General features: G+C 43.8%; 1 protein-coding gene across 1 annotated transcript in view; it reads left to right on the forward strand.

Annotated features, from left to right (window-relative positions):
• GSS (glutathione synthetase) overlaps positions 1–17,335 on the forward strand; it is a 153,080-nt gene that overhangs the window by 87,432 nt on the left and 48,313 nt on the right. The window contains exons 9-10 of the mRNA XM_029614256.1: positions 5,290–5,356; positions 13,513–13,707. Coding sequence (XP_029470116.1) covers positions 5,290–5,356; positions 13,513–13,707 — 262 coding nt within the window. The remainder of the gene's footprint in view (positions 1–5,289; positions 5,357–13,512; positions 13,708–17,335) is intronic.

A 17,335-nucleotide genomic window follows, 5' to 3' on the forward strand; every position in this document is an offset into this window, starting at 1 on the left:
TTTCCCCTCAGGTTGAGCCCTTGGATACCGGGGCCAGCAGGACTTAGGCGGGGGTCTCTTGGTGCAGGGAAGTCCAAATGAAGAGGCAGCATCAGGAGGTCCGGGTCGAGGCTGGCGGAGGACAGGAGTACCATGGACAGTCCGGAAGTCAGGGCGGGCAGCGAGCAGACAGCACAAGGAACCAGGCCAGAGGTCAGGGCAGGCAGCGGACTCACAGGAACCAGGAACAAGCCGAAGATCAGGACGGGCAGCCGACCCACAGAAACCAGGAAACCAAGCCGAAGTCGAGACCAAGAAGACAATCCGAGGAACAGGGAACTAGAAACTGGAGCAGCAGAACCACGGGCACAAGGCAGGCAGGAACTCAGGAACTGGAACGCAGCAACAACGCACTCAAAGAGCAGGACCTGTTGCCAAGGCAAGGAACGCTGGGCTGAGCTGGGCGTAAATAGCCTGAGCATCTGACTTCATCTTCGGGGGGCCGGGCCAAGGTTTCCCGTCGCAACTAGGGAGGCGTGCTCAGGGAGCCTGCCGGCGGTGACCAGGACCGCGTGGGAGGCCCACAGCGGCCGGGAACAGGACCGTGCCGCCGGAGGACGAACCCGGCGTTGGTGCCTGCCAGAGCAGGTAAGGGGACCTGGCTGCGGCAGACCACGGCCGAGATTCCCAACAAATACATCTAGCAACTGTTCATTTTGTTTTTTTTCTAATGTTCTCATTTTATTTTAGCTCTCCTTTTAAATTTAAATGCTATTGCAGTAGTTGCCTTACTGTCTTCTCTTCAGTGATTGTTAAATATGAATGTTATGATCACTATTGCCAAGCTGTCCCAACACTGTACCTATTATACAAGATCCTGTGTCACAGTGAGGTTTAGAGCTAGATAGTCCCCCTCTCTTCTGTTCCAGGACCAGTTCCATGAAGCACTCATTTTATGACATCAAGATGTTGTAAGAGCAACTTACCTTTTTGTTAGAATAGTAAATAAAGAGAAGTAAAAACATATTGGATCAGACCAAGGGTCCAACAAGCCCAGTGTTCTCTTTCCAACAATGGCCAGTCCAAGTCAGAAGTAACTGGTAGGATCCCAAATAGTAGATGGTTTCCATGCTGCTTATGTCCAAGGATAAGCAGTATTTTTCCCCAAGTCTACCTGGTTATAACAGTTTATGGGTTTTTCCTTCAGGAAATTGTCTAAAACATTTTAAAACTTAGCTATGCTATTTGCCTTTACCACATCCTCTGACAATGAATCCTAGAACTTAATTATTTGAGTGAAAAAAATATTTTCTCAGATTTGTTTTAAATGTGCTACTTAATAACTTCCTGGCGTGTCACCTAGTCTGTTGTATTTTTTGAAAGAGTAAACTGATTTGCATTTACCCTTTCCAATCCACTCATGATTTTGCCGTCTCTTCTTCAAACTGAAGAGCCCTAACCTCAATTGCATTTCCTCATAAGGAAGCCATTTCATTCCCTTTATCATTTTGGTTATCCTTGGTCACATTTCTAGTTCTGCTGCTATGCTTAAGTAGAATAGAAAACCCCAACATAATAGGAAGCATTGGTAATGTCTCCCTCTTCCTACTTATCCATAGTGCCTCTGATTAACCTTAAGTTTATGAACAGTCAACCAATGAGCAATTCTGTCAAGACAAATATAAAAATTCTTCAACTCTTCAAGATTAAGTTGATGGATATATACCACCACCTGAACATCATCTGCAAACAAAAAGATACTAAAACCTGTTTCCTGTACAAATATAGCCAGGGGAGACAAACACAAATTTAAAAAATACCTTGAGGAACCCCAACTGAAAAAAATCTTTCAGTCAGATAAGATCAAAATCATTCAAGCACTAATCCTTTCACCCCCAACTTATCTTAAACGAGCCTTTAATAAAAATGGTTAATAAAATCAAAAGTAGCAACCTGGGATGTAGTTTTATGTGTAGTGCTTTGCTCTGAGGTATCTCTGCTTAGGTCCCATCCTGCCTTTTGTTGGTTGCCCCCTAGTATAAGCCAGGGCTGAGATGGTTTCCTCACCACATAACTTGGCTAGCAGTTGAAATGGGCAGTTTGGAAATATTTATTTCTATATGCTTTTTATTTAAATGCATCTGGACTAGTTTTACCGCTATCAAAACATCTTGATTGAGATATTCTAACTTTCCCATTATGTTGCTATCTTGAAGATATCTTACTCCAAATAATGTATTTCTGACAGTCTGTTGGCTTTGCCCTCATAATCTAATATAAAAGTTGCTCTATCTCCTTTTTAAATGTTGGTCACAGCAGCCTGGTTCCATTCTGGTTAAGAGAAGCCTATCTTGTCAGAATAGGCTCTCCATTCATCAAAATGTTGCCTAATTCCTAAAAAATCTAAAGTCTTTTTCCCTGCACCATTACCTAGTCTGCTCATTGAGACTCCGAAGCTATGCCTGCCTCTGAGGCCCCATGTGTGGAATGCGAAGTATTTCTGAGAATGCAACCCCGGATATTCTGGATTTCAACTTTCTACCTAAAAGCCTTAATTTGGCTTCCAGAACCTCCTTAATACACCTTCCTATATCGTTGGTACCCATATGTACCACAATAGCCAGCTCCTCTCCAGCTCTCTCTAAAGTCCTATCTAGCTGATATGTGAGGTTAGCCACCTTTGCACCAAGCAAGCAAGTTACCAAGCAATCCTCACATCCACGAACCACTACGTTATCTACATTCCAAATGATTGCATCTCCAACTATGATTGCTGTTCTAATCCTTCTCTCTGGACACAAGCAGTCAGAGCTAAATACTGAAGGTTGGGATGCAGAAGATTCCTCTTATTGCATGATGAGGGATAGGAATATCATCAATCTTGTTAGTAGTTTAACAGCTAGGTATTGCAGTCATGGAAACCAAATTTATCCTCTTTTCGGCCTTGTTACCAATCATTAGTCACCCTTCCCTTTTTAGTTTTTGAATTGTCCTGGATATCCATGGAATTGGGGAAAATGTATATAGAAGTCCCTAGATTCCATAGAATTGAGAAAGCATCTGTAGTTGCTTTGTTCTTTCCTGGTCTCCTGGAGCAGTTTATGGTGTTAGATGTTGCAGAGAGGTCTGTTTGCAGAGTGCTCCAAAGTTGGAAATGTTCCTGCAATATTTGATCATGTAGTGTCATGGTTCCACCTGCTATGCAGCCTCCCTGTCAGCAGAGGACATCAGTGAGCTTTGCTCATAGCTGCTCTAGCCACCTCCTCGCTGATCACATGATGTGGCAGTTCCAGCCCTACTTAACTCAGACTGTCCTTTCCCTCCTTGCCTCTTCATCAAGTTCCTTCGACTCCTTGACCTAGCCATCCTTGTATTGTTTCCCTGCCTTACCTTGCAGCCTACCCTGGCTGCCTGTGGCCCTGTGGCCTTCTGGGCTTCTCTACCTTGCTCTGCAGCCTTCTCTACCTTGCTCTGCAGCCTTCTGGTCCTCTCTGCCTTGCTCAGTGGCCTTTTGGCCCTTCCTGTCCTTGTGCCCTGTTTGGGCCTTCTTGTTTGTTGTTGCCTGTTCTAGTCCTTTCCTTGTTTTGTCCTGTTCTGCACAATTCAGTCCTTGCCCTGCCCTGCCCAGTCTAGTTCAGTACCTTGTCTGTTTCCCAGGCTTTACCTTTGCCTCAAGCTTTGCCCTTGATTCCAGTCCGTGGCTTCAGCCCTGCCTGAGCACACTCCTGCCTGTCCTGTACCTTGTTTCAGCTTCTGGCCTGTGGTGTGTTCTAGCAACAGCCATGCTCCTAGACTTGGCCTATCTGATTTCAGCTAAATCCTGCTGGTATCCTGCTGGTCACCAGAACTGAAAGGCTCAACCTGTGGGGGAAGTGGCTGGTATAGACAGAAGACCCAGTCTGGCCCTGCCCCTGAGTGTGGCCCTACTCCTGCTGGGGGAAATCCCAGCCCATCCTACCTGACCCATGAAATGTAGCAACCACTTGTGTGTTAAAGTTGGCGACTTAATCTGTTGGCCATTTTATGGTCTTCAAGAAGGGAGACAACTAGAAGAAAATAATTGCCTAGGAAACTGCCATTTCCAAATTTGTGCTGCTTCCAGGCAAAATTTGTAAGAACCTGTTTCTCCTTGTTTGTTGATTATAGAATATTGCTACCTGGTTGTCTGACTGAATGAACATCACCTTGATATTCAAGCATGGATTGAACACTTTCAGAGCATTTACGATTGCTCTGAATTCTAGATGGTTTATATGAAGCAATTTCTCTTTTTCTGACCAGGTTCCCTGAAAGCAAAAGTTATTTTAGATGAACCCCCAACATTTAATAAAAGTTTCAGTCATTAAAATTTTTTTAAATTGAGGTTGGGAAAAAATTGACTTAGATTTGAATGGGCAGAGAATATATTCACTTTGAGCTACATCAGTATTCTGTATTTAGTGAAATTTTGTCTGTGTAACTGAGGTGATATATTCTATTAGAATGTAGAGATCTGTATTAGTCTTATTTGTTGTGTTTTTTGAATTGTACATGTACAGGTGTTGCAGTGATTTTTAATAGTTGGATTTGTTGCTATTTGAATCCGTGGAATTAGTGCTGCTATGGCTTGGCAGGGTTTGCTACATATGTGTCGAGACTGTTTTTTGCAGGTTTTGTATTTCGCAATGCACTTGGTAGTGAAGGGCATTTGTGTTGCTGTTATTGAGATGACACCAGAATCAGAATGTTTTTTGTATGGTGAGTGTACGGGGGAAATGTCCTAGTTCTGTTCTATACCCATTGCTGGTGGGCAGAGGGTGTTCCTTTGGCTGGGGCCAAATTTGGAACAGGTGGAATATCAAATGCTTATAAATAAATAAATGTTTACATTTAACCTCTTGACAGTCCTGCGTGCAGTGGGCCATGCATGTGAGCATCATCCTTCAGGTGTGTCTCACTAGAGAAAAGGTTGAAAACCACTGATCTATAACACTCTCCAAACTCTTACTCAACAGTACTGACTGTTTTTCCAAGTTAATAGAAAATTGACAAGTAAGAGAACTTCCCTTTATTTTAAAACTTTGTATCCTGTGCCCTCCACAGTTCAAGATAGGTAACAATCATACATTCACAATAATCCTTTATAACATGACACAAAACCACAAATTGAAACAGAAAACAGACAGCAGCTGTCTAAAAATGTTAGACATGAGGAAAGTCTTTTTTTTTCTCTTTCATATGAATGTCTGGAGTCTGGATTCCTGTTACAGGAAGGGACGCCATATGAACATGAAGGGGAGGTTGTGAACTCTGATCTATTCTCTGTTTCAGGGATGGCCAGGAGGTTGCTGTCGCTTACTTCAGAACTGGATACATGCCCCAGGATTATGGTGCAAAGGTGTGTATTTATTACACCTGCTTATAGTGTTCTTTCTGTTCATTTGCTAGGTTGAATATAGCAACACCTTTGTATTCAGTTTCTCATTCTCTGCACAGCCTCTCTCCTTTTTCCTTTCCATCTAATTCTCATCAGGGTTGCCTCATGCAGGCCTCTGATTACTTCTTGTCAGATAACTCTTAGGGGGTTATACATAGTCTCTCTCATTTTAATTTCCAATCTGGCTTATCAGTGGGACCTCATGCAGTTCTTTCTCCTTACTCCTACGCATCCAGTTCTTGGAGAGCTTCATGCAGTTTCTCTCTCTAATCTTTACCATGTGACTCTCCTTATTTTTTCTTGCTGGTTCTTTTCTAGGAGCTATCAAGCACAGATTTTTTCTGCTTGCTTCTTTCCTTCTGATTCTCAATAGGAACATATAAATCATAGGTTTGAGTGTTTTTCCATTTTTCCCTCAGTCTGACTCATTATGGCCACAGAAAGCGGGAATATCCTGTGGCTGAGAGAACGTACCTCTTAGTATACCTACTTGCATTCTGCCTTTTGGATCATAACTTGCTGATATTCTCACAGGAGTGCATATGTGCCTCCTCCCCTTCCCTTATTAGCAGATCAAATCCTGGTTAGCCCAGGAAGCAGAACCATAGCCAGGAATGGCACCCATATTTTTTCTCCGGAAGCTCAGAACAATAACCACTTCATAGTATACCATAATGTACTGGAACAGCAGTAAGAGACAGGATTTTTTCCAATTATTTTTCAGTTTTTCTTTGTTTTCTCTCCTATCTATATTGATAGGTAGGAACCTTTTATTTTTATTTTTTTTTCTGAGAATTTAAAGGTTTTATAATAATTTAAAAAAATAAATAAATAAATTGTGGAAAAATGACTTTTCTACTAATTTTTCTCCTGTTTGTTATAACAAAGCCATTTTTCCACTTTTTTTTGTTATAACATTGAAATTCCCAGGAAAAATAAAATAAAAACTGAAAATGTAGGACCCTATTGATAGTTACACCAAATGATCAAGTTCCTGAAGGGCATAAATGTTTAAGGGTTTCTTTTTCGAAGGTCAAATCATTCAGGATGCTTTTCTACCAGAAGGGGGTTGCTCATGCAGAATGGATTATAAAGTAGGCGTAGTAAATCTATTTAGCTATATGTCATATTGGTTTTCTGTGAACAAACAGGAATGATAAAGCCACACAAGTGGGTGACTTCTGATGGTGCTGTAACGGAAAACATGTTCTCTTGGAACTCAGGTCAAACAAGTGTTTCTGAGCATGCAAAGGAGTTCCCGCATTGCTGTTACTGCATGCTTCAGTCTTTTGTCATCCACTTTGTGAATGGTTGGAATTATCTATGCTCTCTGTTGACCTCATTGTTTTTTGCTTAAAGTGCATTCTTCGTGGTTTTCTAGCCTGATTTCCCTTTATTTTCCTTTTTCCTTTTCTTCTCCTGGGGGGGGGGGGGGGCTTTTTTCTTTTACACTTCAAGATAGCTGAGAAATCCTCCAGAATGTGTAAGAGGCCATTTAAGCTTTGCTCAAAATGAAGGCATAAGCTGCTAGCCAGGACCTACGAGTGGCATTTTTGATATCTTGGTCCAGAACATAATACTACGAACTATGGACTTTATGGAATGATGTCCCCTGTGGGTCTACACTTTTCATGATATGACATTAAAACTTTAGTTGTCTTCTCCATCAGATAGAGATAGAGCCAGAAGACCAGTACCCAAGGGCTCAAGAGAGAGAATCTCCCAATCACATCATGCAGTGGATAAGTCAAAGTCCTAATTCTTTAATGGAGCCCTCAAAACAGTACGCACCAAGGGGCGGATTTTAAAAGGAGCGCGAATAGCCTACTTTTGTTTGCGCTCCAGGCGCAAACAAAAGTACGCTGGATTTTAGTAGATACGTGCGGAGCCGCGCGTATCTGCTAAAAACCTGGATCGGCGCGCGCAAGGCTATGGATTTTGTATAGCCGGCGCGCGCCGAGCCGCGCAGCCTACCCCCGTTCCCTCCAAGGCCGCTCCGAAATCGGAGCGGCCTCGGAGGGAACTTTCCTTTGCCCTCCCCTCACCTTCCCCTCCCTTCCCCTACCTATCCCACCCGCCCGGCCCTGTCTAAACCCCCCCCCTTACCTTTGTCGGGGGATTTACGCCTCCCGGAGGGAGGCGTAAATCCCCGCGCGTCAGCGGGCCTCCTGCGCGCCGGGACGTGACCTGGGGGCGGGTCCGGAGGGCGCGGCCACGCCCCCGGGCCCGCCCCCGGAACACTCCCGACACGCCCCGAAAACGCCACACGGTTCGGGCCCGCCCCCCCGACACGCCCCCTCCGAAAACCCCGGGACTTACGCGAGTCCCGGGGCTCTGCGCGCGCCGGTAGGCCTATGTAAAATAGGCTTACCGGCGCGCAGGGCCCTACTCGCGTAAATCCGCCCGGTTTTGGGCGGATTTACGCGAGCAGGGCTCTGAAAATCCGCCCCCAAGAAAATACACTGGTCTACAGTCAAAATGCTTCCGAAATGAATGTAGTCAAACTTTACTAAATTTGGATCACTAGCAATGAAAATGAAGCTTAACATTGTTGATTGGCTTTAGTTTTCAAGATACGTTACTGGGTCAGTATATATGACCTTTGACTTGGAAATTGCAGAAGATAAGTGAGTTAAGAAGGGAAAGGATCTTAAACAAAAATTGACTAATATACATATTTGACTAAGTCTATGACTGAACTTAGACAGTACTTGCTTTTTGTGCACAACAATGAATGATGCAATCTGAAGCTCGTTCTACATCATACATGATATGAATTGCATTATATTCATGGAAGTCATGGAGGAAAAGTCTCTGGCATCCAGTGTTGAATCAAGGAAGATTTTGTTACCACCTTTACAAATCAAGCTGGGTCTGTTGAAGAACTTTGTCAAGGCCATGGACAAAACTAAAATAGCCTTCTGTGGTAAATTTCCAAGGTTAAGGGAAGCTAAGATAAAGAAAGGTGTCTTAGTTGGCCCTTAGATTCATGAACTTCTTTGAGACAATGCATTTAACCGTGCATTGCATGGCAAGGAAAAGACAGCATGAAAAGCCTTCCAGTTAGTAGTAACAAATTTTCTCAAAAATAACAAGGCACACAATTACAAGGAGTTGTTGAAAAACCTCAAGGTATAGAAAAGCCTTGGCTACAACATGTCACTAAAGATACATTTTTTTGCACTCTTATCTAGATTTTCTCGTAGGAAAAGCTGGATGGTAGTATTCACATGTGGATGACATCATCCGATGGAGCCCGGCACGTAAAACATTTGTCAAACTTTCTAGAAGCTTTGACCAGCAGACTGAGCATGCCCAGCCTGCCACTATCCATGTGTCCACGTCCCTACTCTGATGTGACTGAAATGATGCTGGAGCCTGTTTCCTTTGCCTGTAATGTCCAGGAAGTGAGAGCTGCCGGGTCAGAACCAGCTGAGATCAGCTTAAGGGACATTTGACAAGTGGTCAGATGAACTGAATCATCTCTTATGGGCACCGTAGAGCATCTATGCTATTTCTCTGCCAGAGCTACAATCAAAATTTCTGCTATTGAGACCAGTTGCTAAAATTGAGCAACAGTTTCCTGAATTGAAATCCGAGGTATCTAAGATTCAATCCACAATATTATTAAAGATAATTTGCTTCTACATAGAAAGAATGAAACACTTGAGAATATGATGAGAACTCAGAACTTGTGATTTTTTTAACTTTCCCAAGTCCAGATAGATTAGTGCAAATGAACTTCTGAAGAAATATTTTGTTGCGATTCTTCATCCCATCAGAAAGACGTTGTGCTATCTAAACGCTACCTTCTGGACAAGAAGGCTTTCTCAAGTGATCCTGATGGAAATAATATACTTGAGTCTATTGCTAGTCCTGATCTCTTGGCTTATTTACAAGATTCATAGGACACTATTGAGACAAGGGCTATGATACTAGTAAAATTATCTTCTGACTCTGACAGAGATTTATTATTTAGCCAATATTTTAGGTATAAAAAGAATGTGTTATATGGTCTGTGTATAAAAATCTTTCCAGATGTTGCAAGAGAAACTCAACTTAGAAGGAAGCTTTTTCTGCATTTAAAGCAGCGAGTTACCTTCTATTTAAAATATCCTTGTACATGCTTGGTGAATTTCCAAAGAAACAATTTTATTTTTACCGATCCAGTCCATTTATAGACTTTTTGTTAGATAAAACTAACAGAGCTGAGTAACTTCGGGTAGTGGAGCAATTTAAGTAGGTTTTTTTTTTTGGTCATTCAGCACTGAATATTTGATGAATATTTTCTTATTTCTTTTGTTGTCATATTATGTGGACTTTAGGTTGGGTAATCTGCTGTTTTTCTTCTTTATATTGTATCTTTGCTGATTATTAGCTGTATGATTCCCTTTTCTTGGTTTTTGTTTTGTTTTTTTAGCATTGTATCAATGTATAAAGTTCAAAGAAATTAAAAAACAACAAAAAAAAGATAAGTGGCTGCAAAATTTAAAAAAAAAATAAATCTTTAAGGCCTTCAGGCCCAATCCCCCATCTCAGAAAACATTTTAAAATGCAGGCATAGCACCTGATCCTCCCTCCAACTTCCATCGCACCAAATAAATAAAAGGTAGTAGGCTCTAGTGCCCCAAGGTCACCCCCTTCCCTGATTTCTTTTTTTTTAATGGAAAATCACAAGCCCCTCCAGCACCCCCCTGCCCACCTGCAATCTCTATTCCACCCTGCCTACTACTCCCATGATTCCCAAAGCCTCATCCAGGAGCATGGCAGTGTCTTACCTAGTTCGAACTGCTTGCAGCATTTACTATGCAACAACGGTGGAAGTGTATGATGATGATGTTGCTCTCAGCCTCTGTTCTGACAGCGGCATTTTCGTATGCTTCTAGCATTGCTGTCAGAGCAACACTTGAAGTAGCTAGGAGCAGGTAGGACACCATCTTGCTCCTGGTTGGCTTTATGAGGGTTCGGGAGGGTGGCATAGAGAGGTTGCAAGAGGGTGGGGGCAGGAGGGATTTGGGATTCTCCTGAAAATATCAGGAGTGAGGGTGGGGACTCACCTTAGGGTGCTAGTGCCCAATACTTTTTTTTTTTAAACTTGATGAGTTGGGGGGGGGGGATATTTTCTGGGGTTGGGATCTGAGAGATTGGGCCTCAAGGCCTCAAACATTGTTCTTATTCTTCAATTTCGCAGCTGCTTTAACTGGCTATATTTTGAATATAACCAGTTAAATAGCAACTACATGCAGCCAGATAACATTAGGAATGCTCTGAGGCATATCTAAGTTAGCCAGTTAACTTTGCTATGCCCTGGAATGCCCTTGGCCCATGTTTTTAAATAATGACTTATCTAGCTAAAACTTGGCCGGTCAGTTGGAGGAGGGGAAAGACATATTTAAATTTTATGTGGTAAAGTTTGGGACATCTGAATAGAAGTGTGCATTTCATATTTCTGTTTTTTTCCTTATCCCCTTCCACACACATTTCCTTTTTCTACCTGCTCTCCTTTCCTCCTTTTCCTATGTTTCCTCCAATGTTACCTCCATGGATTCCTACCTCCCCTCTCCCACCTTTCCAAATTCAGGATCCTCTTTCTCAACCCCCATCACCAGTCATCTTCCTCTTCATCTTCTGCCATCTCCTTCTTTGCCATCTCCAGTCCCCACCTCTCTCTTTCCCTGTGTCATGGGTTCTTTCCCCTGATCCCTTTCACCTCTGTCCTGGGCCTGATCCCTGGTATTCTGTCCTCACGTCATCTTCTGATTCTCAGCTTTCATCTCTCTTCCCTTCATTGATGTCTGTTCTCATTCCACTTTAGCTTCTTACATCTTTTGGCTCTCTCTAATTTTCTTCTCTATTACCTTCCATTTCTTTTATTTACTTTTCTTTGTCTCCCATGGCCTACAGCTCATACTATTCCTCCATCTCCACATTATCTGTCATTTCTATAATTTTTCTTCTCTCAAAATTTCTTAATCCTTGCCTCAACAAATCTTTTTCTCTCTCTTCCCCCTTCCCCTTCCACCTCCCTATCCTCAATTCTCAAGCATTTACCCTCTTGCCTCTCCATCCTTCTCTTCCCCAGCATATAAGTCTCCCACTATCATCATCACCCTCCTCCTCTTCACCTGCCTTTCCCAGCATCTGGTCTCTCTCTTCTTCCCTCTATTCCCCCCAGCTGCCTTATCCCCCTCTTTCTCAGCATCTGGTCCCTTGCTCTACTCTTCACATTTCACCCTCTTCCCCTGTTCAGTCTTCCCTGACTCACCCCATGGTATCAGTCCCTTCTTCCACCCACAGCATTCGTTGCCCCTGCTTCTACCTCAGCTAATTCAGCTGAATAGCAAGCACTCATCCCTCTGCTGTTGAGCACTCTCCAGCATCTGTGCCTGCACCACCAGCAAATTCAAAACTGACAGGCTGGCTCTTCTGCATCCTGATCTCGTGGTACAGAAGGTAAGCATGCAGGAAGTTTGGGTTCATCAATTTTGAACTTGCTCATGGTTCTGGCACAGATGCTGGAGAGTACTCGACAGCAGAGAGAGACAGGTTCTCACTGTGTCTGCTACTGGATCTTGTGTGGTATGGATGGTTATGGAAGGTAACTGCTTTTCATCTCCCAACACCAAACTCCTAAACCCTTCCTGGCAAATGACCCAGCATTCAACTCCATCTCTGCTCAACCATTTGTAAGAGACCTCGGGGTTTTCTTAGACCAGCAATTGAACTTGAAGAAATACGTCAGTACTATACTCAAAGAGGGCTTCTTCAAGCTCAATGTGCTAAAAAAAATTAAAAACCTTACTCCATACCCACGACTTCTGCACTGCTATCCAAGCTACTCTATCCTCTAAATTGGATTACTGTAACTCCCTCCTCCTAGGGCTCCCCTACGCCACCATAAAACCGCTCCAAATGCTCCAGAATGCGATAGCAAGTATCAGCCCACATCACCCCTATCCTTAAAGATCTCCATTGGCTCCCCATCCCCTCTCGTATCCTATATAAAAACCCTCACCATCATCCATAAATCTATATACATTCACAATTCTAACTGGCTCGATGTTCCTTTCAGCCTTACACACTCCAACCGCCCCACCAGAGCAAACAATAAAGGAACCCTCTATGTGCCCTCCCTCAAAAAGGCACACCTCTCCTCTACGAGGGATCGTACTATCTCCATTGCTGGTCCCTCACGATGGAATTCATTGCCTACAAATCTCCGCCTCGAGCCATGCACCACCAAATTCAAAAAGAAATTAAAGACGTGGCTCTTTAAGCAGGCTTACCCAGATTAGTTCCCTTTTTCATCAACCTGAAGCGACATCATCATCTGACCTGAACCCATGTATATAGCTTTGAGTCTGTAATCCTTTTACTTATTTTGATAGTTTTGATATTTATCCTGTTATTTACATATTGTTTGTTGCTCTGTGTGCTAGCTTTCGGCCTCCACTTTTCTCGCCGATCCCTCCCCCAGTCCCTGTTTTATGTATTTTCCATCTTTTGTTCAGATAGGAACCGGTATGATGTCCCACTAATGCCGCTATAAAAAAGTTTTAAATAAATAAGCTGGGAGGCTTTGTATGCTGCACTTAAGGGAAATTTAATTCAGGGCAGTAGAGTTGGAGCATGGGCCAACTTGTGTGGTGCTCTCCCAGTTTGGAGCGCCTGAGCCCTCAAGGCCCTTTACTTAAGAATGCACAGTCTTAGATCCTGCTTCGTCTGTGTTCTTCGCCTGCCAGGAAGGTCTCTCTTTCTGTCCCAGGCATGCTTGAATTCTGCCGCTGTTTTGGCTCTTACCTTCTCTACTAAGCATCTAGTCCACCATCCTTTCAATGAAAATCTATGTAAGGCAGATGATGTGCTCCAGAATACAAAGTTGTTTCTGTATGAAATCCGTCATTTATATGCTTACTGGCTTATTCTCAGCTATGTTGGTTTCTAAAGAGTCTCCTCCAAACTCATGATAATTTATAAGATTTTAGGCCAACCTTCTGAAATAACTATTGACTAGGACTTGCTTTTCCTCCTCTAAATGGATGAATTTACTCCACAGTGTACATTAATGCTGAGAGGTACAATTACACTAATGCTGCAATGCTTGTTTTGCATATTAGGGCTGGGAAGCACGATTGTTGATGGAACGTTCCCAAGCCGTGAAATGTCCAGACATCGCTACTCAGCTAGTTGGAACCAAAAAGGTGCAGCAAGAATTGAGTAGGCCAGGAATTTTGGAGAGGTTTTTACCCACTAAACCTGAGGCAGTTAATCGAATACGAAAAACATTCACAGGCCTCTTTTCTCTTGACATGGTAAGTAGCTACAGTCTAGCTCTGAATGTCTTAGCCTTCAGCTTCTGTTTATTGTACCTCCTCAGACTGCAATCCGCATGACTTTTGAGTTTTCTTCCTGTGATACATGGCTTTGAAACCACGTGGCTCTCACATGTGGATGTAATTAGTTAAAATTGTTAGTTATTTTAAAAGAAAATCGGTATGTAAATTACTTTTTTAATTATATGGCACCTACTTGGCAGAGAGAAAGTCAGTTAAAAAGAACACATTGAAAAAGCTATACACCCAGAGAATATACAGATTAAATCAGATTCTTTAGCTCATGGGACCTTGGTTCAAAAGCTGGGCAGTGTCCTCTTCCTGACCTCTAAGTGGACAATGCGCATTTTGCTGTGTGGCTGACTGCCAGCTCCACGGTTTTGGATGCAGGCACAGCACCATTTAGCGTCTCCACAAATCAGCAGACAGGTGTATCCGACTGCCAGCTCCACATCTCTAGGCACCAGCACTCAGTTTCCTCTGGTACATTGGCCTCCAACTGTCAGTCTGTCCAGGTACTCAGACAGATGTGTCCAACTGCTGGCTCCTCAAATCTGGATGCCAGCACTCAGTTTTCCCCGCCACAATGTGTTTCCAGAGTTCTGCAACGCAGGGAGTCAAAGATAGACCTCTGGACATAACCAGGGCATAAGATGTTTCTTGCCGAAAGAATGCCTACAAATTATATAAGGTGATAGGCTATTATTGGACCATTTTTAATACATATTTTTATAGCCCTTTATTTATAATGCAGTTTGAAGAAGTGTGTGTAAGGCAGCCAAAATATTCCCTTTTTTATACATCATACATCCCAGTCATAGTACAGAGTTTTAGTAGAGATATGGGAACATTGATATGGGAACCTTTCAGACTGGAACCTCAACCTTTTATGTTTTCTCAACTATTTGAAAAAGGGAACTCTTATCAATAGATGACCTTGAGAGAACCAATGGAAGACAACTCTCCTTCCAATATTTTCAAATCAGTCATATTGTGATAGATTCAAAAGGGAAAGTGGATTTCATTCATCAGTCTCTGGGATTTGAAATAGTGTTTTTGGCAAATCAGGTTGCAAAGGCTTGATCTTGTGATTATATACATCTCAGCAAGGGGGGATCTTAGCCGTGTGTCATAATTATTAAGGATGTGCTGTTGAGTTTCACTTAGTTAAACATTTTAGTGCACGAAAAAATGTTAATGTATACAGGGAAGATAATCTTCAGAGGGTAAAACACTCTTTTACTATTAAGTCCAACCGGTTCTTCAGCTTGCAATCTAAATATCCATTTCTGTTCCTTGTGATACAACACTCGTTCACGATCTCCTCCCCTTCTATCTTGTGCAAATTGATCTATCACAAACCATTTCAAATCCTCTAAACCAGTGGTCTCCAACTTTTTTTGCACCAGGGACCGGCTTCAAGCAAGACCATTTTTCCATGGCAGGGTGGAGTGGGGGTGGGGCAGGGGCGGAGCTTTGGTCATATGGGGGTGGGGTTATGGAGGGGGTTGGATTTTAGTGCATACTCATCATTTAATTACCACGGTCATGCCAGTGCTGAAAGATGCACCTGAAAATGAGAGCTAAGACCTGGGCTAAGCTCAGCGCACAGGATTACATTTAAGTTCAGGACCCTGCCTTCCTTGCTTACCTATCGCCTACTCCCATTTCCCTGCCTCTTACTTACAGCAGTCCTAGCACAGCAGAAATCCGATCTTTTATACCTGAGCTGCAAGGGGCAATGAGTTCTTACTGCATCCTGGGGATGCACACACACAGGCAAGCTCCCAGTCATTCTCACACTGACCCCCAGGCAGGCTCCCATTCATTTTCACACTACTCCCTCCCCATCCCCCAGGCATGCACACATTCATTCTCACACACACAGACCCCCAGGCAGGCACCAATTCATTCTCAAACACACACACACACACATACACCAGACACAGGCAGGCACCTATTCTCACACATACAAACCCCAGGAAGACACCCATTCATTCTCATACACAGACACACCCTCAGGCAGGCACCCATGCATTCACACACATACACCCCCGGACAGACTCCCATTCATACACATGCACACACTAAAGGCAGAGACCCCCTTTCTTTCTTTTGCCAGCAACCTCAGAGCCTCTCTCATTCCTCTGCTGCCACTGTCACTGCTGCCGCGTGGCTATTGGGGAGGTGCTGATTGCTGCTATTGGCACTGAAGCCCATTCTGCTGCCTCCTCTGTGCAGGCCCTGTGGGCTTCCAGTTCCTCCATGCTGATCTTGTACATTGTGAGATCCGCATAGAGAAAGTGCTACTCTTGCACATTCCCAAAGATTACATGTGCCAATCAGCAAAAAGTAATTTTTTTTTTTTTTTACATATGCTGTCTGATCTTAGTTTTCTAATCGATTGGTCACAGGCTTTTTTTCCCCCCACCTTCCCTTTCTTAATTTTTTGCCAATTCCTTTTATATTGTCTTTTTTTCTATTTCTTCCCTCAAACACACAGTCAGGTTCTCATTCTCACATGCGCTCTCTCTCTCTCTCTCATGCACACTCACTCTCACATGCTCTCTCTCATACAATCATTCATATACACAGTCTCTCACTGGCACATGCTGTCTGACTCTCACACACACAGGCTCGCTCTCACTGTCACATGCTGTCTCTCACACACTCAGGGGCTCTCACATGCTTTCTCTGCAAACATTCAGGTCTTCACTCCCACACACAGTCTCTCAACTCATCTCATACACGTACACATACACACTCTACAGGCCCTCAGCTTCTCTCTCACCTCTGGGCCTCTTCTTTATGGATCACCACAGGATGGGCTTTGCATTGGCCCTGGACTTCTCGGGCCACGTTGCTCCTCTTCTGCACGCAGCTGATGCTCCTCCTCTTTCCTGCCTGCGCAGCTCCGGTAACATTTTTCTTTTGGGGCCGCGCGAGCAGGAAGGAGGAGGAGCACCTGCAGTGGCTGATGCTCCTCCTCCTTCCGGGGCCGCGCGGGCAGGTAGGAGGAGGAGCACCTGCACGTTTAGACGCGACCTTTTTCTTTGGGCCGTGGTGACGTGAGCTCCACCATGGCCCTGCTGATCTTCTTGCTGTGTGTATCCGGCACACAGCACAGCAGTAGTTCACCGCTCAGCCGCCAGTGGGATGAGATCCACCAGCGGCGGCTCGGCGCCCCCTAATGCTGTGCTTCCACCGGCCCTGGGCAGCGGGCAGCATCCATTCCACAAAGTGTGCTCTGAGCCGCCGCAGAGCAGAGCACACTGTCAGTGTTTAGTGCTGGCGCCGCGGACCGGCAAAAAACCCCAACGGCCTGGTCCTGGTCCGCAGACCGGTGGTCTGGGACTCCTGCTCTAAACTTTGTTTCTCTTTCAAACAATGTTGCGCAATTGGTGCAGTTTCCCTTGTGCTCCATAGATAGCTCTTGTGTTCACCAATGCGCTGTCTCAAAGATCTTGTTGTTTGACCCACAAAGATTTTTTGACATGGGCATATAATAACATACACAACATAACTCGTTAAGCAGGTAGTGAAATGTTGAAGCTTGTAGATGTGTTGTGTGGTTGGACCAGTAAATTCTTTAATTTGTAAGGTTTGA

Source organism: Rhinatrema bivittatum, chromosome 8 (genome assembly GCF_901001135.1).
Source record: "Rhinatrema bivittatum chromosome 8, aRhiBiv1.1, whole genome shotgun sequence".
In the NCBI taxonomy this organism is placed as follows: domain Eukaryota; kingdom Metazoa; phylum Chordata; class Amphibia; order Gymnophiona; family Rhinatrematidae; genus Rhinatrema; species Rhinatrema bivittatum.